General features: G+C 35.9%; 2 protein-coding genes across 2 annotated transcripts; one reads left to right on the forward strand and one right to left on the reverse strand.

The window, feature by feature from the left end:
* Window positions 1-1,309: 1,309 nt before the first annotated feature.
* On the reverse strand, window positions 1,310-3,802 carry LOC113232337 (conserved oligomeric Golgi complex subunit 8-like). The gene is made up of 4 exons (XM_026467015.1): window positions 3,709-3,802; window positions 3,245-3,551; window positions 2,320-2,485; window positions 1,310-1,426 (listed from the first exon to the last, which is right to left on the reverse strand). The coding sequence occupies exons 1-4, from the start codon at window positions 3,761-3,763 to the stop codon at window positions 1,310-1,312; spliced, it is 645 nt and encodes a 214-aa protein (XP_026322800.1). The 5' UTR covers window positions 3,764-3,802.
* Window positions 3,803-4,854: 1,052 nt separating this feature from the next.
* LOC113232336 (myeloid zinc finger 1-like) lies at window positions 4,855-20,733 on the forward strand (the record flags this gene model as incomplete). The annotated part of the gene is made up of 12 exons (XM_026467014.1): window positions 4,855-4,944; window positions 5,276-5,353; window positions 6,325-6,491; window positions 7,373-7,460; window positions 7,942-8,155; window positions 9,239-9,318; window positions 11,505-11,723; window positions 14,041-14,194; window positions 15,018-15,183; window positions 16,458-16,598; window positions 18,652-18,728; window positions 20,596-20,733. Coding segments are annotated over exons 1-12 (1,579 nt in total), but the record flags the coding sequence as incomplete, so codon positions are not given.
* Between the last annotated feature and the right edge of the window lie 1,134 nt (window positions 20,734-21,867).

Consider the following 21,867-nt stretch of genomic DNA (forward strand, 5'->3'; position numbering starts at 1 on the left):
TTAAATCGTGTGTGAGAGCGAATGTGTGGGCAGTTCTTCCAGCATGGTCAGTTTTAGAGGAACTTAACCACGACTCGTGGTGAGCATTGAAGTCCCCTAAAAACACCAATTCCGCTGTAGGAAACTGCGCCTGCGCGTCATCTGCCGCCCGAGTAAGGTGGTCCATGAGACGAGTTGTCTCCATGTCGCCGTGGTGGGATCTGTAGAGGCACATGTAGACACGGCAATGACTGCCCAGGTCAACATGTACCCCAAGGATGGAGAAGGAGGGGTCCTCCAAATGACGCAGACGGCGACAGCAAACATCTGCCCGGACAAACAAGCAGACCCCAGCTTTCGCTCTGAAGGACTCTTCAAGCATATAGCCAGGGTAATTCAAGTAGCTGCTGTCAGCCGGGCAGAGTATTTGCGTCTCCGTAAGGAACAGCATTTCTGGTCGAGCCGTCTCAAGATGTTGATGGACGGCGTGGATGTTACTGTGGAGTCCTCGAATGTTCGTGAACTCCACCTTAAAGAGCGCTTTAGTGGTGGGGGTGTGCACCGCTGTACGACCGAAATTTGTACTTTGCGCCAACATGTTGGAGGGAAAAAGAGGCATGAAGCGAGAAAACAGTGCCGCGACACAAGCGGTCAAATCGCGGAGCCTGCTTCCCCAGAGACTTGCCTACAGACAAGTTGCGCTGATCCGCCGGACGGAAGGGCCCCCGAACCCCCCCGGGAATGGCCGCCGGGACCCCACCTCCCGGTCACCAACCGGCACGACGAACCACACCGAGATTATGCGCGGCATGGTGAGGCAGCCTCACGAGCTGGTTAAGCACGCTTGGGCCCCTGTACTGTACCGCGGGCGGCCAGCGGAACAACCGTTTCTACGGGTCTCCCTGGCCGGCGGGTCAATGCAGTTGTCCTGGCACTGGTTCGGCGGAAGCCTCCACAGACCACAAATGTCGCGGCAGCGTTGCCTCGGGCTCTGGTTGTACGCTGACTGATCCCGGAACGCATCCGACTAGCGAACACTTGGCGGGTTTTCCATCATGCGCACGGTGGTCACTAACCAGGCGGGTTTTCAAGCCCTACCACCAGTGGAGCAGCTGGTTGCTCAATATCCCTTAGTCGCCTCTTACGACACCCACGGGAAGAGAGGGGCGGTGAATTGTATTCTAATCCGTCACCGCACGGTTTAATGCAGTTTCAATATTTTTTTGTAGATTAAATAACCATTGGCTAATATAAAGAAGTAGTAGTATGAATGGACATTTAGTTGAATAAAGGATAATAAATATCATCTCATAAAACTAATTCAATACAATTAAACCTCAATTTCTGTTACCTGTAAGCATTGAGGCAGTGGCAAGTCATATCGAAGTTGGTTGAATAGATGATACAGCGTTTCAAACCAGAGAGTCATAATTTCATTCGTTGTATTCTGAAGCAAACAAATATATTTACATCACTTATTAAAAATTGCATTGCTCATTTTTTTTTTAAATTATTTTATTTGCGATCGGCCACCAAGGTACGAGTATAAGCGAATCTATCGAAAATAAGAGCGCCTGTGCCACAGATCCCAAGTATAGAACATGGCTTCGCTTAAGCCGTTTACCATAGTTGATGGATCTAGAAGTTCCGCGATGAGTGGGCTCAGGTGGCAGGATAGACATTCTTTGTGCTTAGTTTTATGTCGATCGATCTCAGCAGCTACTGATGACATGTTTAGGTGATTATCAATCTCATCATTCTGAGTGTACTGAGGGGCATTGACTATTGTCATCAGAATACAATTCTGCCCTCATTGGAGACAAAGTATATTATTCTTGCTAGCCACACCTCACAGCCGAATACCGTATGTCCAATTGTTTATGGGAATGTAAATTACTACTTGTTTAATTTAATGTTTACTTAGAATAATTTTTTTAACTGTATGTATCATCCAACAGTACAAGTAGTCACTATATAATTCAACCCTCTATCTAATATATTATTAGACTATGTTTATAATGACAATGCATAGTCTCTTCTATATGTGCCAATGATAATTTACATTACCTTTATTTATTTAGTAATATACATTACCTTTAGTTATAACTGGCAAAATAAGCATTGATTGGAATTTCAACAATGAAAATCAAACTAACATTTAATAGTGTTGGATTTGCTAGAATATTACAGTGTGATTCATTGTAATTGCAAAATTTGGACAATTTAAACATACTATTATAATTTTAAAATTTTAGTAATGAACTGTTTGGATTAAGCAATTTGAAAGAAAAAGTTTAGAATCAATATTGTTGTAGACTCCATTGTTTTCTTATTACTTACCTGAACTATAGGTATTTCAGAATATCTCTTAGAGAGATTGCGAACAAAAGTGAAGATGTCTAGAGCACTTTCGTAGTCCTCTGCATTAAGAGCTTCTCTCATTAATGAGGGTAATTCTAGAAGTTCCAGTAATTTGTCACTTTGGTTGCGTATGGAACTGTAGCGGCTGCAATAATTTTTATTACACAATTATTATTTAACCATAATTAATTCATTATAGTTTCATAGAAACGCAACATAATTAATAATACAACCTGATAATCCATATTTACGCTATAGTCTTGCAAGCTTTATGCACTTTTACATCTAGATGTATAATTGTTCTATTCACTAGCCATATTGTTCTATATACAGGATTATTTGTAAAATACTAACATCCTCACAGGACTTTTACTAACATTGTAAACAACTTTTCAAACCATCATTGTTACAAAACACAAAATTTACCAAAAATAAAACTGTTGTTCCATTTGACACTTTCTAGATATTTATTTGATAGTAAGGTAGTAAGTTCAAAAGGTGCACCCGACCACCTCCTGCATTCTGCATTTGGCATCTTGTTCTTTCTTTTGTTACTGTACAGAGTCATCACTGTTTAGAGCAATCTATTTAAATATTTTTATTTGTGTATGATAGTAAAATCCAATGAATATTAAAAGTTATGGCAGGTTTTTAGTATTTTAAATTAACCCTGTATACTACCAAACTGATCACAGCATATTTCAAAAATGTACGTGTTAAACTACATATTTTTTAGGGAATTTATTTGAAGTTATGTATCAATTTGCATACTATTTTCCTTTAATTTTATAATACAAATTTGAACTCATCACAATAATCTTGATAAAATTATTTTAAAACAGTATTATGTACTGATTATTATTATAGGTATTATGATGAAAACGCCAATGTAAAAAACTCATACCTTTTCTCTTTAACTATGTTGCCAGCCATTTGAGAAAACTTCTCACATTCCTGTATAAAATCTGGTGTCGTATTTAAAAAAGTTTCTAAAGAATCTTTGGATTTGCCTAGGTCGCTTCTGATAGTTCGCGAAATCTCAGCTGTTTCTACAAAGGTCTTGTAATTGGTGAACGCCAGGTCTTGAGTTTGTTCTGTTAATTGTTTCATTTCCTCTGTTAATTTTTCTGGCTCTTTGCGGACGTATTCCCAGTTCTGACTGCCCAATTTCTTTATATAGTCCGCTATGTCTCCAAAATACTCTGGAGTTTCTACAAAAAAAAAATGATATCTTAGTAACGTGGGAATTAGCAATTTATTAAAAGGTTTTGAATATGCTAAGCGCCCTCATTTAATTACAGAAAACATTCTAAGCGTAGCATGTTCGGTAAATACGACGGAGTTATTTGTATATTTATGTTAAAATACCTGATGAAGAATCCGGAAAGAGTAATTCACAAAGTTCTTTCAATTCCTGGGCCATGGCTGCCGATTATTGTTGCCACTAGTTACTTCAAAGTTTTACTTTTCTGTCTGTTTACAATAATAATTATAAATAAAAGGTTGAACGCGCAAAAATTTTTTTACTGCAAATTGAAGTTTGTTGATAGAATTTTTATTTTTTTAGCTGCCAAGTGGATGATATATTCGTTTTATCGTAAGGAACACCTTTTGACTTTTTGATGGTAAGGTTCGTAAGGTTTCCAAATTAACGAATAAAATTAAGACTAAACGAATGGGTGTTTATAAAGAAAATTCGAGTTGTCTACGAATTAAAAAAAAGTCATCCACTTTCTTGAGCTATGGTTGGTTATAAAAAATAAATGGAAGATAGCCATTTGTCGAATAACCAAACACTTTAGAATATTTTAGCTTTGTTCACGCCATTTGTGTTACAAATCGTTAAAATAAACTTACTGAATTATTACCCGGTAAGTATTTTCATTACTTTTATGATCACTTTGGTTATAATTCTGTTTTCATCCATGTACATACATACAACTATTGATAATTCTGTGATTGCGTCATGTAAACGTATAGATATATAACGAAGCTTCGATTAATGCGGAAATTGTAGCGATTCTTCACAAAGAAAAGGTATTTTTCTCATTATTTAGGCGTAAATGATTTTCGGGATAAAGTTTATGTTTGGGCTAACCTTTTCATTTGACAAGATATAACCTAAGCGTTTCTGTAACTTGCTTGACACCATTTTGATTGGGCTTTGCGTCTTTATTATTAGACCATCTTTGATCAGAATGTTGATACCTATTGGTAATTAACTGTAGATGTTGCGAATCGGCTGAATGGTGTAGGAATTATTATTATGGTGGTAAGGTTATGTTGATGTTTTGATTGTGGAATGTTAGAGGGTGTATAGAAATCCGTTGACAGTATTATAGATTGCTTTCCTTTAGACTTTGAGTTTAAGGTCATATGAAATCAGTTTTCGTTACCTCTCAACATTTTTAAATCGATTTTATGTCTATTAAAACAATTATTAGCAATTTTCGAGTTGTAATATTTTAATATAACCGGTTTTATATGTTGATGAAATTATTTTTTTCATATACAGTAATGGATAGGAGAAAAGGAGAGTAGTCCAAAATGGATGGAGATGGGGAAGAATTTACCCTCCACTGGGAGGAGGAGGTGGAAGTCAAGGTTTGTTAGCTCTTCTACTTAAAATAATTTAAAGTTGGAATCAAATACATCAATTTTTTTAGATTACTGCTATTTTCTTTGATAGATACTGCATACATATATTACACGCTGCATTAGATGTCAACTCTTTAATTGTATTGATGTAAACACTTATTGGTGGAGATCTTCTTTTAGCATAGTTGAAATGAAATGTGATGTAGGTCCCAGGTTATTTGTATATACAAAAAGTATTAAGAATACATTTCTTTTTTACCATCTGTAATTGATTTTATGCCCAAAAACACATTAATAAGTGAAAATTTTATTTTAAAAGCAATTTAATTATTTCAAGAATTCATCGGATGTGGTAAAAACAGAGGTTGCCAACTACAGCCTTGAAAATGTGCAACCTGGGCCATATGCACAAATGGTAATTATTTATTCTTTTCACAAACAATAAGTGTAATCTAATAATTTGAATGTTGATTCAAGAAAAATTATCACCTGTATTTTTATCTGGTTTAACCAAGTAAATTATTCAATTCGATGTAGTTATGCAAAAAGGATCCAATCCACTAAATTATCAAAAGAAAAAAAAGAACATACAGTCGAATTGAGACCCTCCTCCTTTTTTGAAGTCGGTTAAAAATGAGTTACATGTACCAAACGGTTCCTAAAGTCTAACCTCTTAGATCAGCAAAAAATCCAACATTTAAACATATATAATTATCTCTGGAGTTACATGACGTTATAAGTTTTGAAATTAAACATTAGTGAGTAACATTTTTAAACTTAAAACTGCCATGTCTCTACGTCCAATTATGAATACACTTTTTGGGAATGTTATTGACAGTAAATATACTTTCCACTTTTGCCAAGATGTAAAATAGTAGTGCATATTGTAGTAAGTAATTGGACCTACATTCCTGCCTACCAGTCAAGGCTAGAGACAGGTCCAGCACCAAATACGCGCGCGTATCTTTGCTAGGTAGTGACAAGTAATTATATAGCTTATCTTGCGCACTGATTTGGCGCTAAAAATACTACGACGATTATGACAATGACAAGTTACAAAAACAACCTGCCATTCCTAAAGTGACCTGCTATATTTTTAAACAAAATTTAGAGCCCAATCATATTAGACGCTTAGTGCTGCAGTGCCGCCACTGTGACACTGCAGCCGCGCCACTACTAATTTTCATACAATATTTAGAAGCGCAGTGGTAGCGCTACTTTCGCAGTCACAAACAATTAGTGAACTAGAAATTTCTTAAGCGCTACAGACGCGCGACTGCCGCGCCACTGCAGCGCTTCTATAAGCGTCTAATTTGAAGGCGCTTTGTTCATCAAGATGTGAAATATATTTATAGAAATTGTATCTAATTCATTGTCTTTATTCAGCAATCAGATATGATAGCTGACACAGATCAAATGGCAGCAGAGAACTTGATGTACTTAGCCCAGGATGTAGTGAGCTATACAGAGACAGCTGAGCTTGACCCCAGTGTAGAGTGTGTCACGGAAGAGGTCATTACCGATGACTGGGTGCCACATGGTGGACAAGATAGGTGAGTGGTGCAAAGAAATAGAGGTAATAGGTGAAATTGTGGTATCCCATTGTAAAAAAGGCATTAACAGTTCTCATTATTTATAGTCCAAATACCACATGTCGGCGACGAAGTGACAAGGCTCAAAATTTTGAGTAAAATTGATTTACTTATTTAGGCTCCACCGAATAATTGTGTAAAGGTAAAACTGCAACTTTACAGAAGCAATTAAAAACTTCAAAAATAATATTACTTATTGGTAATGTGTGACAAAATTAAAGATGAAAAAAACGTTATATCTTATATTAAAATATGAAACACGAAAATATTGATAGCATCTCAGAAATTAATGAAAAACCCATTAAAATTTTTATTCTAGTGAAAATTATGTTAGTGGATATTCGCAAGTAGTTTTACACTATTATTTACGGAAAAGTTATATATTTACTTTAAAATATAACAATATTACTCTGTTGTAAGTTATGTAAGAGCTAAACAAATAGAGCGTATTTTGCCATGACAATAATTAGACGCACGCGGTCTCTGCGCGGCGGCACCTTTGATTTTCCTTTTTTTAGACAAATATTTAATGTTTAGGGAGTAATGGACCATATTACTTATTTTGTGCTTAAGCGATGTGTGTTTCTAAAGATCGTATTCCAGAACTCTTGAGTATGATTTCAAGCACTGGAAATACGACTCTTGGCAAGGCCTTGAGTATAATTTTCAGTGCTCACTGCAATACTCAAATCCTGACTTGAGTTCTGGAATACGACTCTCAGTCTTCAATTTAGAAATGATGCTCATTTGGTTATACCTTATTTTAGATCTCATTGTATGACGTTCATCCTAACTCTTTCCTGACCAGTGACATATATTTAATAAGATAATTTTTTTTTCAGAGTTGAAGTGTCTCTAGATCATTTCGTAAATCCAGTGTCAGATATCAAAGAAGAAAATGACATTGATGTCCCCTTGCCCACAGATCAAGTAAATATTGTTTTATTTTCTGTTTAAAATAGTTTCAATAATTTTTTTCTTATTGCTTAATCAATTGTTTTTGTTGTTTATAACAACTGAGAATGCCACTATAGTCTCACGAAAGTTGTTGGAATAATTTCGTTCATTTCAACACAATTGTACGTAATTTACAATTTATCGAAAATGAGTTACATGACAACATACTGCTGCTCTTCAAGAAAAATGGCTCAAACTAAAATAATTTAGTTTTACTTATTACTCAGATGTATTCAGACTGTGCTAAATGTTATTCTGTATTCTTATACATACCTAGATAGCTTTGTAGAAAGTTATCTTGTCCCAATATTGTGAATCACAAGACAACATAGGATCAGTATAAGATTCAAAACAAAATTATTTGAGTAAATTTCCACTTTAAATTCTCTAATAAATCTGCACACTTAAATTCTTTAGAGCATTTTAACATAACGAACGTATTTCAATATTTTAGGATGAATACACAGCCATGCGGCCATGGCCCTGCGATTTCTGTTCGCGGAGGTTCCGCAAGAAAGCGGCTTTAATGAACCACATGGTTGCCCATCAAAATGACCGACCTCATGCTTGCAATCTTTGCGGCGTGCGATATGTGCGAAAATGTGACTTGATGAACCACCTCAAGGTCCATGCTTTTGTACCCGACACACAGGATGCCATTGATTACGGTAAGAGTTGTATTAAATTGGCTTGGGTCAGAAACTTATTTTGCGGGATGCAAAAATTGAATGAATAAAACTGTGAATAAAAGCCATATTACATTAAACCGGAGCGGGCCGTAAAAATTGATTATGATATTTATAAGTGAAATACATATATTACGCTAAGGTACTATGGTGCAGCAATTGCGGATGCTGTTTGACGCGGAAGTGCAACGCAACAATATGACGTGTGCTATTAGTAGAGCAGTGCATCTGTTACTGCTTCGTCATACTCTATTTTCAGGCCGTATAGACAACAAATATTGTATCTAAATAAGCAATAAACATTATGCAAACTTACTAACTCTAGTGCCGAACAGCCAATGCACTCCCAGCGAACTCCTAATATCTCACCAATTTATGACGCCTGAACTGCCAGGCTTATTCTCTAAACATAAATATCATAACATATTAAATTTGTTAATGCTGATTTACATAACGAATACTAATTCACGATACAATACGCCACACATACTAATTTTATTTAAATTTAAATTTTTTTTTGAGATGTCACTAGCACGATTGATGCTAAAGCTAGCTGAGTGCTGATAAGTGGGTGGAAATGCTGACAAAAACAGAATTGAATCATTCATTTCGTATTTCAATGTCACAATATTACAATTTAAAGTATAATGTCAAGGAATGTTATGATTGTTACTAATGTAAATAACAGTAATTAATATAAAACAAAATGGTATAAGTAAAAAAATAAAGCAGTACAATATTGTCCAAATGCAACGACGTCAAATAAAAATTAAATTACATTGTCTTCGAAATAAATTCCTCTAGATAGATTTCATGAAACACCGCCTTATCTTTTACTATTAGTAAATAAGCGTTAAATAATTGTTTCTCTAGGTCTTTTGTTTTATTTTGTTTTGATAATGACAACAATTTAATGGAAAAACCTCTCCTTAGCGTACTCCTGTAATGCCAGAGAGGTATAAAACATTGGTAACATTCCGATGTACTCGTCATAATACCATATTCAAAGAACCTTGACTTCAAGTAAACTTAATTTAGTCTTATTACGCTTGTTACTTGTTCCAGAAGAGATGTTAGACAATGACCAACTTCTAAAACCAAAAAAGAAGAGGGGGCGACGGAAAAAGAATCCTGATCCTGTTGAAGTAAGTATTGTTTACTAGAATGGTTTAAGTTGAGGTGATATCAAGTGTCACGTGCCTAGTTTACAAACAAAGTCACAATTGTGTGAAAAAGCTAATGTTTGGGGCTTTATTTTTTTGTGCTTTAGTGTTAATTTGTTTAGTTAAACCCATTTAGTATATTTTATTATAAGAGAATCGCACATGAAACCAAATACTGTCCTAACTAAAAAATGATGAAATTAAGAAAACAGGATTTGATAGTTCAAAAAATTACCGAATGGTAAGGGAGTAATAATTATTAGTTATAAACTTTTTATTGGTTCTATTCAATAAATAAATTGTTGTGATTTTAGTGAAATATCTGCTACTACTGCAGATCTATCATTTAATCTAATTTTAAATGTCATTTTATTTAGTCGATTTTCGAAAAATGAGACGCAATACCGTGACACCAGAAAGATGGTCTACATAATCTAATCATAAAATTGTAATTTGTGTAATTTGAAATAAGGCGGGAAATGAGGGTTTTGTTACGAGGTTTCTATGCATGCCGCCTGAGCCAACTGTGTTTTCGAGGTTATTCTAGAAACCCTGGTACTATTAGCTTAGAATTAATGGAGTATTGTCTAGCTCTCTCTATACTTTCTCTTTTTAACTTTAGAAATCAGGTAAACAACGAACAACGTAAGAGATGAAAGTGACGTTGTAAAACTACTTCTACAGCTAAAAAAATTCACCAACAAGAGTATGAATGAAGTAATGCGAGCTATTAATAAAATATTTATATTTTGTCGATTAATCGATTTTTTAAGCCAATGTTAGTCGATACGTCGATTGTTTTGTCAAAAAAAAATCGATGTCAGTAAACCATGTTTTGTTGGTCGATACCATCCCTAGTAGTTTTAAAATCGTTTTCAAGTGTAAAAATTTTACCAATGGAATAAATGATTATTTGACTTTGACTTATAAAGCCACACATATACGTCTAAGGGTCGTATTCCAGAACTCTACTCAATGCTCAAGTCAGGATTTGAGCAGACTTGAGTATGATTTCAAGCATTGGAAATACGACTCTAATGGCAAGGACTTGAGTATGATTTTCAGTGCTCACTGCAATACTCAAATCCTGACTTGAGTATTGAGTAGCGTTCTACAATACGACCTTAAGTCTAACTGAACAATATAATAGTAATATATTTATTTTCCAAAATATAAAGTACACCATAAAATATGTTTCATCTATTTGTGGAAACTCATCATCTATTTGTGTTTACATTATATCGAGTACTTAGTTTTCCCTATTGTTACACATACCCTTTACAGGTCTTTCGGTCAACCGTGAATGTTAGTTTGTTTGAAAAAACAAACACGTGATTTTCATCTGAAAAAAAATGTTTTTACTTCTCATGCTCTTAAAGTTCGTATTTATGCTGGGTGTAGGCTGCATAAAATAGGATTTTATGCTCTAGTCATTGACTTACAAATAAATGGACGACGGGTCTAATACAAAAACCACGAAAAAAATGTCCCAAGTCAACCTATTCGAAATTTAAATTGTTATGTCATCGCAGTATCGCGCTGTCCGTAGAACAAATGAAGACTAAAGCGGAGTGTCGCGCTCTGTATACGATTTTAGCGCCTTACAAGTGCGGACCCGACGTCCATATAATTGTAAGTCAATGGCTCTAGTGCATAAAATAAAAGAAACCTCAAATTAAATATGTCTAATTGTTGTCATTTTACATTCAATTTTAATTAAATAATCGTTTATTTGTAGTATAGCTGTTTGATTTCCTCACAATCGATGTGAAAATCAGAGTATATAAGTCGCTCATAAAACCCATTTTACCCTCGTCTTAAGTATCCACAGGATATACTGGTCACAGGTAGAGTGACGCGTTTTATGCACTTGTTGTACAATCTACTATACATTTCCTATTATGTTTGTAAGCAACTTTTGTTTTTATTTGATAAAATAAGTGGCTAAACAGTAATAACTGGTACCTAAACTAAACAGCCGTTTGTATTGTAAGATATATTTTTGTATACGTAGGATATAATATGTATCAAATACATAAATTTCTTATTGCGCAGCTTAAGTACCAACTTAGCTATAAGCACTTAGCACGTTCGTATAATGTTTCGAAGCTACTTGTAATGCAATTACTTATTCGTAACAATTATTTATATTCCACATGCAATTGCAGAATGGTCTATGGGAGAACATGACTAGTGCACGCACTCAACAATGGTCACGACGGCGGTCGCCTAAACCCCCTCCGACGCCGCCGTCCCCGCCATCGCCAGCGTCCCCCCCTTCGCCGCCAACGCCGCCGCCCGCGCCCGCTGACCCCAGCCGCCCTTTTGTCTGTCGCCATTGTGGAGTTGGATTTGCTAGAGAGAAGGCATTGCAGTCACATGCAAGGGTGAATATAGTATTAATAACAACCTAATGTAACCGAACTCGATTTTTTCGTCCCTTACAATGAAACATTCCTTTAAAAAGCTGAGGCTATGAGCATAAAAAAATAGTCAATTTTAATTATGACTACAAAGATGGATAATTCCTTCGACCCGGCTGGATTTGAACCATCCATTCGTCTTCTAGCAAACTTAGCTAGACACTATGCCAACTACCCATGGAACATATTCCAAGGCCTGTCGGGTCATTAGAAATTTTCTTTCTGTTCGATCTTTAAATTTAAATCAAATCAAATCATTTATTTCTTTGTGATACACAGGTTATAAAGTTGCCTTATGGCATACAAAGTTTTCTTAGGTTTAGTAATTCTCATGCAATAATTTGTAATATTATTATAATCATGCAGTCCAATTAATGCAACCTAATACTAATGAAACATAATAACAATAGTAAAATAATCAATAACAAATTTAATAATGAAATGTAAATTTTATAAAAAATCTTCAATACTGTAGAATGTCCTATCATTTAGATAATTAAATAATAAGTTCTCAAATTTTGCACAATCATTGCAATTCCTAATTTCAAGTGGAAGTTTGTTATATACCTTCGTAGCCAATAATTACTATTAGACTATTTTGAAGTAGAGCAGTTTTACATGATCTACTTTTCAGTTGATGAGAACGGTGGGCTCGTATGACAAATTCAAATTAATGAAGATGACGCTTTACGAAAAGTGAAATTTTAAATATATATAAGCATGGTAGAGTCAGTATTTTCAAATTTTTAAAATGTGGTTGACAGCTATCTGTTTTTTTTTTTCAAGCCGCATATACCCCGAATACATCTCTTTTGAGCTTTGAATATGCGTTCAATGTACGGTGCATTTCCCCAAAAAATGATTCCATACCTAAGGTTGGTTGCTACATAACCACGGTAGGCGGTCACTAAAGCGTTTAAATTTACTATTTTCGATATAGACTAAACAATGCATAAGAAAACTTTAGTATCTTACCACATACATATTCTAGGTTTGTTTACCATTTTAGATTATTATCTATATATAAACCTAAGCACTTTACTGTCATTGTTTCACCGACCTCCTTGCTTTCATAGACCACTCTAGTTTGCATAGGTTTATTGTATCTTTGTTTAAAGTTCATAACTTTAGTTTTGTCTAGATTTATAACTTGATCATTATATTTCAGCCATTCAATAATAGAGTTCAAACTTGTATTTATATTTGTTTCATTGTCATAAATTACCGTACAATCATCCACAAACAATATTGTAGGATTCGTTAATTGATTTAAGAATGTCATTTATTTATATTAAGAATAGCAATGGTCCCAATATGCTACCTGGAGGTACTCCTTGGCTTACTATTCTCTGCGATGATGCATAAAACATTTCATGTTTCGATACGGGATACACTTTACTGATGTGTGTTGACTGAAGTCTATTTTAAGGTAGGATTTTATTAGTTCCTGGGCATTGCCTCTTACACCGTATACCCAGAATTTACGCAACAGCGTGTTATTTTTTATATAATCAAATGCTTTGTACAATGATGAAACAGGTTGACCTCTGTCCGTCCTAGAATATATTTTAAGAAATTCGTAGATAGCCAAATTGATGGAATTATTCTTACGGAAGCCTTTCTGTTGGTCGATGAATGTATTATTTTTTATAGATTGAGTATAGGTTATTAAATATTAATCTTTCGAAAATCTTGGACAGTACTGGAATTAAAGCAACTGGCGTATAGTTCCCTAATTCGCCCTTATCACCTTTTTTGTATAGAGGTTTTATTACTGTTTAAAAAAACATTTTTGGTAAATTTTGTAAAAAGTCATGGAACAAGTTATTGTTTATGATTTTTTTTATAATACCAAGTGAAGGAACGAACAAGTCGTGCGCCTGGTGGTAAATAACAATAACACACGCACTCATAGCCCCGCACTAGGGAAGCCCTGTGTCGCGGGTGCCATGGACACACACATTAAACAACCACAAATTACACCCAAACTCACGAGATAAATAAATGTAGGTCATACAAATATTTCACCCGGCCCGGGAATTGAACCCCGGCAGTCCATTGTAACCGTTCAGTCACGGAAGCAGTTTAAGGACACGCCTATCCATAGCAGTTGCAGTACCACTCAGAGTTTTGGGGCACTGCCAATGCGATGATGATGTTAGTGGTCCTCCGAGGTCGTTTCATTTCATTTCATTGTTAGCACTTTACAAATAACCCTGTATTTACAGAATGTTTTGTTCTACGCGGCTTTGTGTAGGACTTGAGCATATGTATGTGGCAGGTGCACGGCGGCGATTCTCCGGTGGAGTGTGTGTCATGCGGTGAGTTGTGCTGGTCACGCGAAGCGTTGGCACACCACGCTGCCACCAAGCACCCGCACCTACCGCCACCGAAGCACGAGACGCCACGGAACGACTACAACGACTCAAACTCGGGTATGTTACAACTGAAACCTAATCAATATACTTGTTTATGCAAGTCGTTATCGACTGTAAACCGGCAATCGATACTTTGTCAATTTTGACAACTTTACAGGTGAAGAAAAAAATTATGTGCGTCATTTATGTACCATCTGATTTATTAAATAAAAATACGTAGTTTTTGAATATTTTTATTACACATACACTAAGTATTTTTATTTAATAAACCAGATTCTATATAAATGACGCAAACAATATTTTTCTTCACCGTGTAAAGTTGTCAAAATTGAGAAAGTACCGGTTGCCAGCTCGCAGTCGAATTCTTCATGGCGTGATTGACTCTTCTACCTTTTAAGTAAAATAAATTTATGCATGCATAAAGCGTAATCCCCGAATAGCAAGACATTTAACCTGCGAACGTATAAGAATAACACTTCCTTTTATATTCCCCTGATAACAACGTGTCTGCTTTACAACGAGATATTTATGAAAAAATATGGTTTGGATATTTTTGACTCAAGATCCAGAATTTTTAAAGGAGTAGTAACTCGCCTAACGCTTACATAGGTATTCACCCAAACCCATTTCGTTTTTGTATTTAATAAATTAATTAAGTAATTATTAGCAAATTGTGAACAGTAGATCTTTCTTGTTACTTTATAATGATGTGTCAAGATAAGTAGGGTTACAATCCTGTACAGAACTTTTATTATATTTAACTCTTATCAACGTAAATTTAACATACACAGACCAGTCACGCTAACAATTTTTTTCTTTTATTTTTACGAATTTTAATAATTTTGTCTGGAACGTTGTCAACTATTCATCGTTTCGACAGATGACGACATGGAGTTCCGTCTGTCGCCGATGGAGGGGGTCCGGGACGCGAGTTCAGAACGCGCCAGTATGGACGCACTAAGGGGACCTTCACTCTTCTGTCAAGACTGTGGCGTCGCCTTCCAGCGAGCTGATCTCTTGAGGAGGCACGTCGCTGCTGCACACAGGTGAAATTACCAACGAATGCCAACTCATAGTGATAATTTGAACTTAGTACCCGTATATTGGTCAAGTACAAGATTGACATTATTAGATCATTATTATTACAGTTAACTGTATTTATTAATCACTTTAAGCACGTAAACGTCACTCATCAAACGGTACATGCAATTACAAAATAACGTCAGCCCCCGCCCCGGGGCGGGCGTGACGATTCTCAATGTCATCTCCACTGTTTCGTCACATCTGTCCTGTCGGGGTTGCAAACATAACCATGTTAGTATTTTTTTTTAAACGGAGCATTATGATGTTGCAGGGTTGCCAGTTGCAAGTTGCATTAGAATAAGCACGTGTGTCTGTACTTCGTGAATTGGTTTCGATACCAATGAGTGAATTGTCAAAATATAAGAATAAAGAAGGCAATAACGCAATTATATATATCGACGTTAGGAATTTGAAATGTTGTAAGGCATATTTTGTCGTAATAGAAAATGCTCCTTACTACAAAATGTCCCTTACGACATTTCAAAATTCGATACATCGAAATTCTCGAAATTATTACCCTTATATCGATAGTGGAAATTCGAAATGTCCTAAGAGACATTTTGTCGCAAGATCATTTTCCGTTACTACCAAAAACCCCTTACGACATTTCAAATTTGCAATATCGATATATAAATATACACGGATACGTGGAATGGGTATATTATTTGTTATCCTTTATGTAACATAACTTTGATTTGAGCTCTCAAGACAAGCCGATTTTTCTTGGTTATATTTTGAAGGAAGTACAGTTTGCATGTAGTTGTGAAAGTAATATTATCGAGTTGCTTAATTTTTTTCATGAACTTATGTACACAAAAGGGTGAACCTTGTTATAGCTAATTAGTGCGTGAGTATAACGAATTCAGTCCAAAGTCGATAGAATATTTCTGTGGCTCTAGTGAAAAGGGGTACAGGTAAAAAAAGACAACTGTACAAGGAGGCATGGAAAACGGTTAAAGCTTAATATGATATTAAGCGTTAAGTGGTTTTCGCGTTGCCTTATAAAGTTGGCTTTTTAACTTGTACCTCTTTTCACTAGAGCCACAGATTTATCAAACGGGCAACACATTTGCGCAATAAACTGTCATTTTACTCCGTCTTGGAAAAAAACAGTATAGTTATATTTGCCGCTCTTCCGCACGCGTAATTATGTCAATCACAGAATTAATATTTGCTATCGCTATGTAAACGTTGATATAAAGCAACAGAGGGGAATAAACTATTGTGCTGTGTGTAGCTACAAACGGCACGACAGCACGAGCAGCGCGTGGGAGCACACGTGTGACGTGTGCGGTGAGTCCTGTCAGGACGCGTTGCAGCTGTTGGCACACGCGGAGCTGCACGCCGACCCGCCCAACCAACAAAGGCATCACACTAGGTACAGCACAAGTCACTGGGACATAGACTTTCCAAAGAACAAACAAACTATTTTTATCTTTGTTGTTATTTCATAACACAAATATTTGTTATTGTACAATTGTTGCAAAAAGTACTTGACGACGACGTGACCGTCACGATGACTAGACCAAACGACATATGAAAATCAAACTTATTTTATTATATACAGCAAAATATAAAGGAAACCTTCCGTGAGTGGTCTTCATAGATGGTACAACATTAGCAATTACACAGAGAAAAAAAACTGCCTATAATTTGAACTTAAGCCTATAAAATAAACTTTATAAATTTTTGCGCGTGCGCTTTAATGACTTTCTAAAGAACGACACTACAGGTGATTATCTTTTGCGTGGTGCTATGTATGCTGTGGCGTTTGCCAAGGCTGTAAACTGATAAGATACAAATCCAGGACAATCGTGGTAGCATCTCCTTGTGTATGAGATAGCAAATATTATGATTAACCAGATATCCATTATTAAATTAATTGTGGGTTACACCACTTTTACGCTGATAGCCTCAATTATCGGATATGTATATAAATATATGCTATGGCGTATGCCAAGGCTGTAAATTGAGAAGATACAAATCTAGGACAATCATGGTAGCATCTCCTTGTGTATGAGATAGCAAATGTTATTAACCAGATATCCGATACAGCGATACCCGATTATTAAATTAATTGTGGGTTACACCAGTTTTACGGTGATAGCTTCAAATATCGGATATATATGTCGGATAATTATCATTATAATTGTCGAATGATGAAAAGAGTGTGTTGCTGGGGAGGAGAACACTATCAAAGCAAGCATGAGAAATTTGAAACGATTACATGACATTACACTCTTGTATACTTAACCAATATGTATGCCGCACCTTTACTGCTTTAGACTATACATTTTTGAAAGTATCCTGTAAGCAAACCACTGTTTGTACAAATTATCGTTAAAAAAAATAATGGGTTGCCTTTGAAATCACCGTTTTTCTAGTAGTCTGTCCAACAGTTACACCTGTTTTAAATGGCAACACACCCGAAAAATAGTCTGTCTTATGCCATGCGCGATTAGCCGGCAGGAGTGCTTCATATGGTCCTTACTACTTTAATGGACTTAGTTGCGAAATTGGACAAAAAGGAAACATGATATTCTGCCTCGTTATATAAATTACTTCTTAATTAATACTTGCAGTGTCGGCGGTGTGCGCTGTGTCACACAATAAATCACCACTTGCTCGCACTTTGCACTGTTTTAATGCGCTTCTCGTATCTGCACCAGACTGCGATGTTTTTGCAAGTTGATGGGTGGCTGTGTGCGATGAACGTTTGAAGTTTTGTGAGAGGATGGACGAGCGACTATCATCTGTGAATTATTATTAATATTACTTATTATTATAAATTTTACAGTTCCTTGGTAATTTACTGTAAGAGCGCGTTCCCATTATGTCGTAACGTTTTATTTATTCTTAGACGACTGTCGCATCTAGCCTGTTCCCATATCACGACTGTCTATCGTGACTGTGTCGTGGACGTTTATTTTGTCGTTGAACAACTGTCGTGTCTAGCTGTTCCAACTAGATCTTCACGACAATTTGTCTTTTCACGGCAACCCTTGTCGTTTGCACGACAGAGTCGTTTGAAGCTGCGATTATCTATCGTCACATTTTTATCGTGACGTTTTTACATATTTATCGTCAGACGACTGTCGTTTTAGCTCTTTCCAATTGCCACGACAGTCTGTCGTCCTAACGTCAAAAAGTCGTGAACGAGAGTTAATCGTGTTGTTCTATGTGTGATCAACTTCATTTACATAAACAAGCCACGACACTTCTAACTGCACGACTATCTGTCGTCACGGCATAATGGGAACGCACCCTAATGCTGTGTAATTGTATGTAATAAATAAATAAAATTTCAACGTAAATTACCTCCGATCTTGACAATACAAGCACAAGTAAAAAAACCTAGTAATAGAGATTGTACACCAACGAGAGCAGAAAGGCATACATTTATATCGGTACTCATGACTTTATTGTTTCAGAATGAAAAAAGTGTCGAGAGGTCGAAATAATACATCTTCGTTAAATAATTCGCGACAGTTTCCGTGCAGAGAATGTGGTAAGTAAACGGTTTAATGTATAGAAAAACATGTAACCCAACTAAATTTTTGACGTTAATAATTATTTAGTATGTTTGGGGCATCCCTATTAAAGGCTTCCATATTCGAATTGGAATTCACTGAATGCAAGCAACACATGTGGGTGGCGATCTTTAGAGAAGACCTATGTCCAACAGTGGACGTTTTCGGCTGAAATAAGGATGATGATGATGACATACCGTAAAAAACATCCACCAATGCGTCTACGAAAATATAACTACCATCATATAAGTTACAAGATGCGAAGTCATCGATCATATCTAATAGTTTTTATATTCCTACACGCCAACAGCTTCTATTATTTCTACTATTTTAACCGACTTCAAAAAAAGGAGAAGGTTCTCGATTCGACTGTTTTTTTTTTTTTTTGTATACATGTTACGCGATAACTCCGATATTTGTGAACCGATTTTCATGATTCTTTTTTTGTTGGAAAGAGGGTACCTCCATAGTGGCCCCTTTTCATTTTAAAGCAAATCATCCACATCTAGGGGTGGCTGTTCATGCAATAACATTCATTTTTATAAATAGCGCCTAAATTTTATTATATAGAGCAATTATTTTAATGGTTGATTTTGCTATTCTCAAATTCAAAGCGTTTTTCTCTCGTAATGTACTTTGAGTAGTGAGAACCGATTTTAATTATCTCCTGTGTCAAGTCCTAGGCCTTGTGACGAACTAGGGGATATTTCAATAAAACTTGTCACGTAGACGTAATTCCACGTACTTTTGAAGTCGGGTTTTTTAGTACTCTGTACTGAGATTATTATACTTAAGTTACTGTTTTGTGTTGCTATTGTAATTTTATGTGTAATATAGAATAAAAAATAATTCATCCGCTTTTTGCTAGTACTAGCATAGCCTCTACCTGATGCAAGTGGGAAAGTAATTCGATTTTCAAATTCTTTATTAACATAAAATGTTTTACAATGCATTACATACACAGTAATTCATTACATCGTGCCTTAATTGTGTTTTACCAGGCTAAAAACACCTACAAAAACTTACTATCACTGGATAAATTTGGACTATCTCATTAAAATACGACATACATTTAGGGTTTTTGGGATTATTACGCGAGATTATTGTAAGATAAATCTGCACTTATTTTACTAAGGCAAGGGGGAAAGCAAGTTTGCTTGGGATGAGTTTCATCCCAATGGATTCTGGTAGCGGTACCGTTGATTGGTTGGGGACTGCTTATTCACTATTCCCATCTAACCACCGTATCTGATGGCCGTTCACTATACCAACTGTAACCCCGTTGGTAGCCCACAGCTCGGCCCCAACCAAAGGAGTGGAGGAGGCTACGCCAAGGGGCTGACTCTTAAATAGGATCATGATGATTGATGATGAATGAAGATTCATAGTTGCAGTAGAGAACCTTGTGAAAGAGTTCGTCCAGGGAAGTACTGCCACGTTACCTATTTCTGCCGCCGAGCAGTAATGTAGGCATTACTGCGTCCCGTTTTTGAAGGGTGCTGGTGAAATTACAGGCGCATGGGACTTTTCAACTTATGTCTCAGTGTGACGGGCGCAGTGCCTCTCAGATCTTTGGGATTTAACCTCTGAGTGGCACTGCAATTGTTATGGACGGGCGTGTAGCTAGCCATCAGGCGCACGACTTGTTCGTCCGGTCTTTTAGTACCATCATAAAAAAGACACAATATTTCATTCATTCATACGTCCACTGACCTAAGCCTGGTGGCCGCCATTAAGAAAATAATAACAATACTACAAAAATATTCGTTTCAAATTATGCGTCATAATATTAGAATAAATCACACATTGTTTCTGTCTCACTCACACGCTACGCTTCTTGAGCAGGCAAAGTGTTCGGGTCGCGCAGTTCGCAGCAGATCCACGTGCGTATTCACACGGGCGAGCGGCCATACGCCTGCCGTTTCTGCTGGAAGGCATTCGCCGACGGGGGCACGCTCAGGAAACACGAGAGGATACACACTGGTATATTTTTGTCGTAACTAAATCGCATTATCTCATTCAAAATTGAAAAACGTACATTCTTAATTATACGTCTTTCATTTTTTTATAGAGTTTTTGTAAAATACTAACAACCTTGCAGGACTATATTACTAACATCGTCAACAACAACGTTTGTTCCATGACTTTCCAAAACGTAATAAATAAATTTACCAAAAATAAACTTTTCAATTTCTATTGTACTATCTGACAAAATAATATCGACATTTCAAAATGATATCGGCAATAGTTTAAATTCATATACCGGAGGTTCCAAATACTTTATATAGCACGATATTTGGTAATTAAAAATTAATTTGATAATATATTTAAATCGAAAACATTAACTTTCCATAGAGAGACTAAATTCAACGGCTGGGCAACAGTAGGTATTCATAACAGTAGGTCTCGTTTGTATGAGCTATAATGCTATGAAAACTTATAATACTAATTCCAATTTCATAGAATATATTAGAATTTATTTAAAAATATTTAAAAAAGTATGTGTAGCTGCTAAGGTTAAGTTTCACAGCGACAAAATTAGACAATCGATAAATAAATCTAAACTACTTGGAGCATAATAAATAAAGAGTCAGGCAGGGTTAAACAACCCGATAGAGATATAGTTTTAGAATTAGACCTTTGAATCGTTCTTTTCGGAAATTGCTGCGAACACTACAGAATCATTAAATTCCTCCCCTTCACTTGCTATTGATCTCCTAAAGGAAAATGTTAACGTTTGTGGCAGTACATTTAATTTCCATCATGTTAATCCACAAGACATCATAAAAGCTTTTAAGTCAATACATGTTAAAATAACTGAAGATCTCTGGGGCATATCAACTAAAGTTATAGACTCAGTTATTGATCTAATTTCCCCATATTTAGCTGTAGCTTTCAATAGGTGCGTTGACGAAGGTGTTTTTCCCGATTTAATGAAATACAGCAAGGTTATTCCCTTATTCAAAAGCTGTAGGAAAGTTGATCCTAGCAACTATAGGCCCATTTCAATTTTACCAGCTTTAAGTAAAATATTCGAAAAGGTTATGCTGAGTCAATTACTGTCCTATTTCGGTAGGAATCATATTTTTCATAGTGAACAATACGGGTTTACTAGTG

This window comes from Hyposmocoma kahamanoa, unplaced genomic scaffold (genome assembly GCF_003589595.1).
Source record: "Hyposmocoma kahamanoa isolate Upper Pololo Valley unplaced genomic scaffold, ASM358959v1 73981, whole genome shotgun sequence".
Classification (NCBI taxonomy): Eukaryota; Metazoa; Arthropoda; class Insecta; order Lepidoptera; family Cosmopterigidae; genus Hyposmocoma; species Hyposmocoma kahamanoa.

Coding starts and splice junctions, on each gene's coding strand:
- LOC113232337 (XM_026467015.1), bottom strand. CDS start 3,763: ATGGCCCAGGAATTGAAAGAACTTTGTGAATTACTCTTTCCGGATTCT. Junction 3,552..3,708: donor CTTTCCGGATTCTTCATCAG/GTATTTTAACAT, acceptor TTTTTTTTGTAG/AAACTCCAGAGTATTTTGGA. Junction 1,427..2,319: donor CTGAAATACCTATAGTTCAG/GTAAGTAATAAG, acceptor TGTTTGCTTCAG/AATACAACGAATGAAATTAT.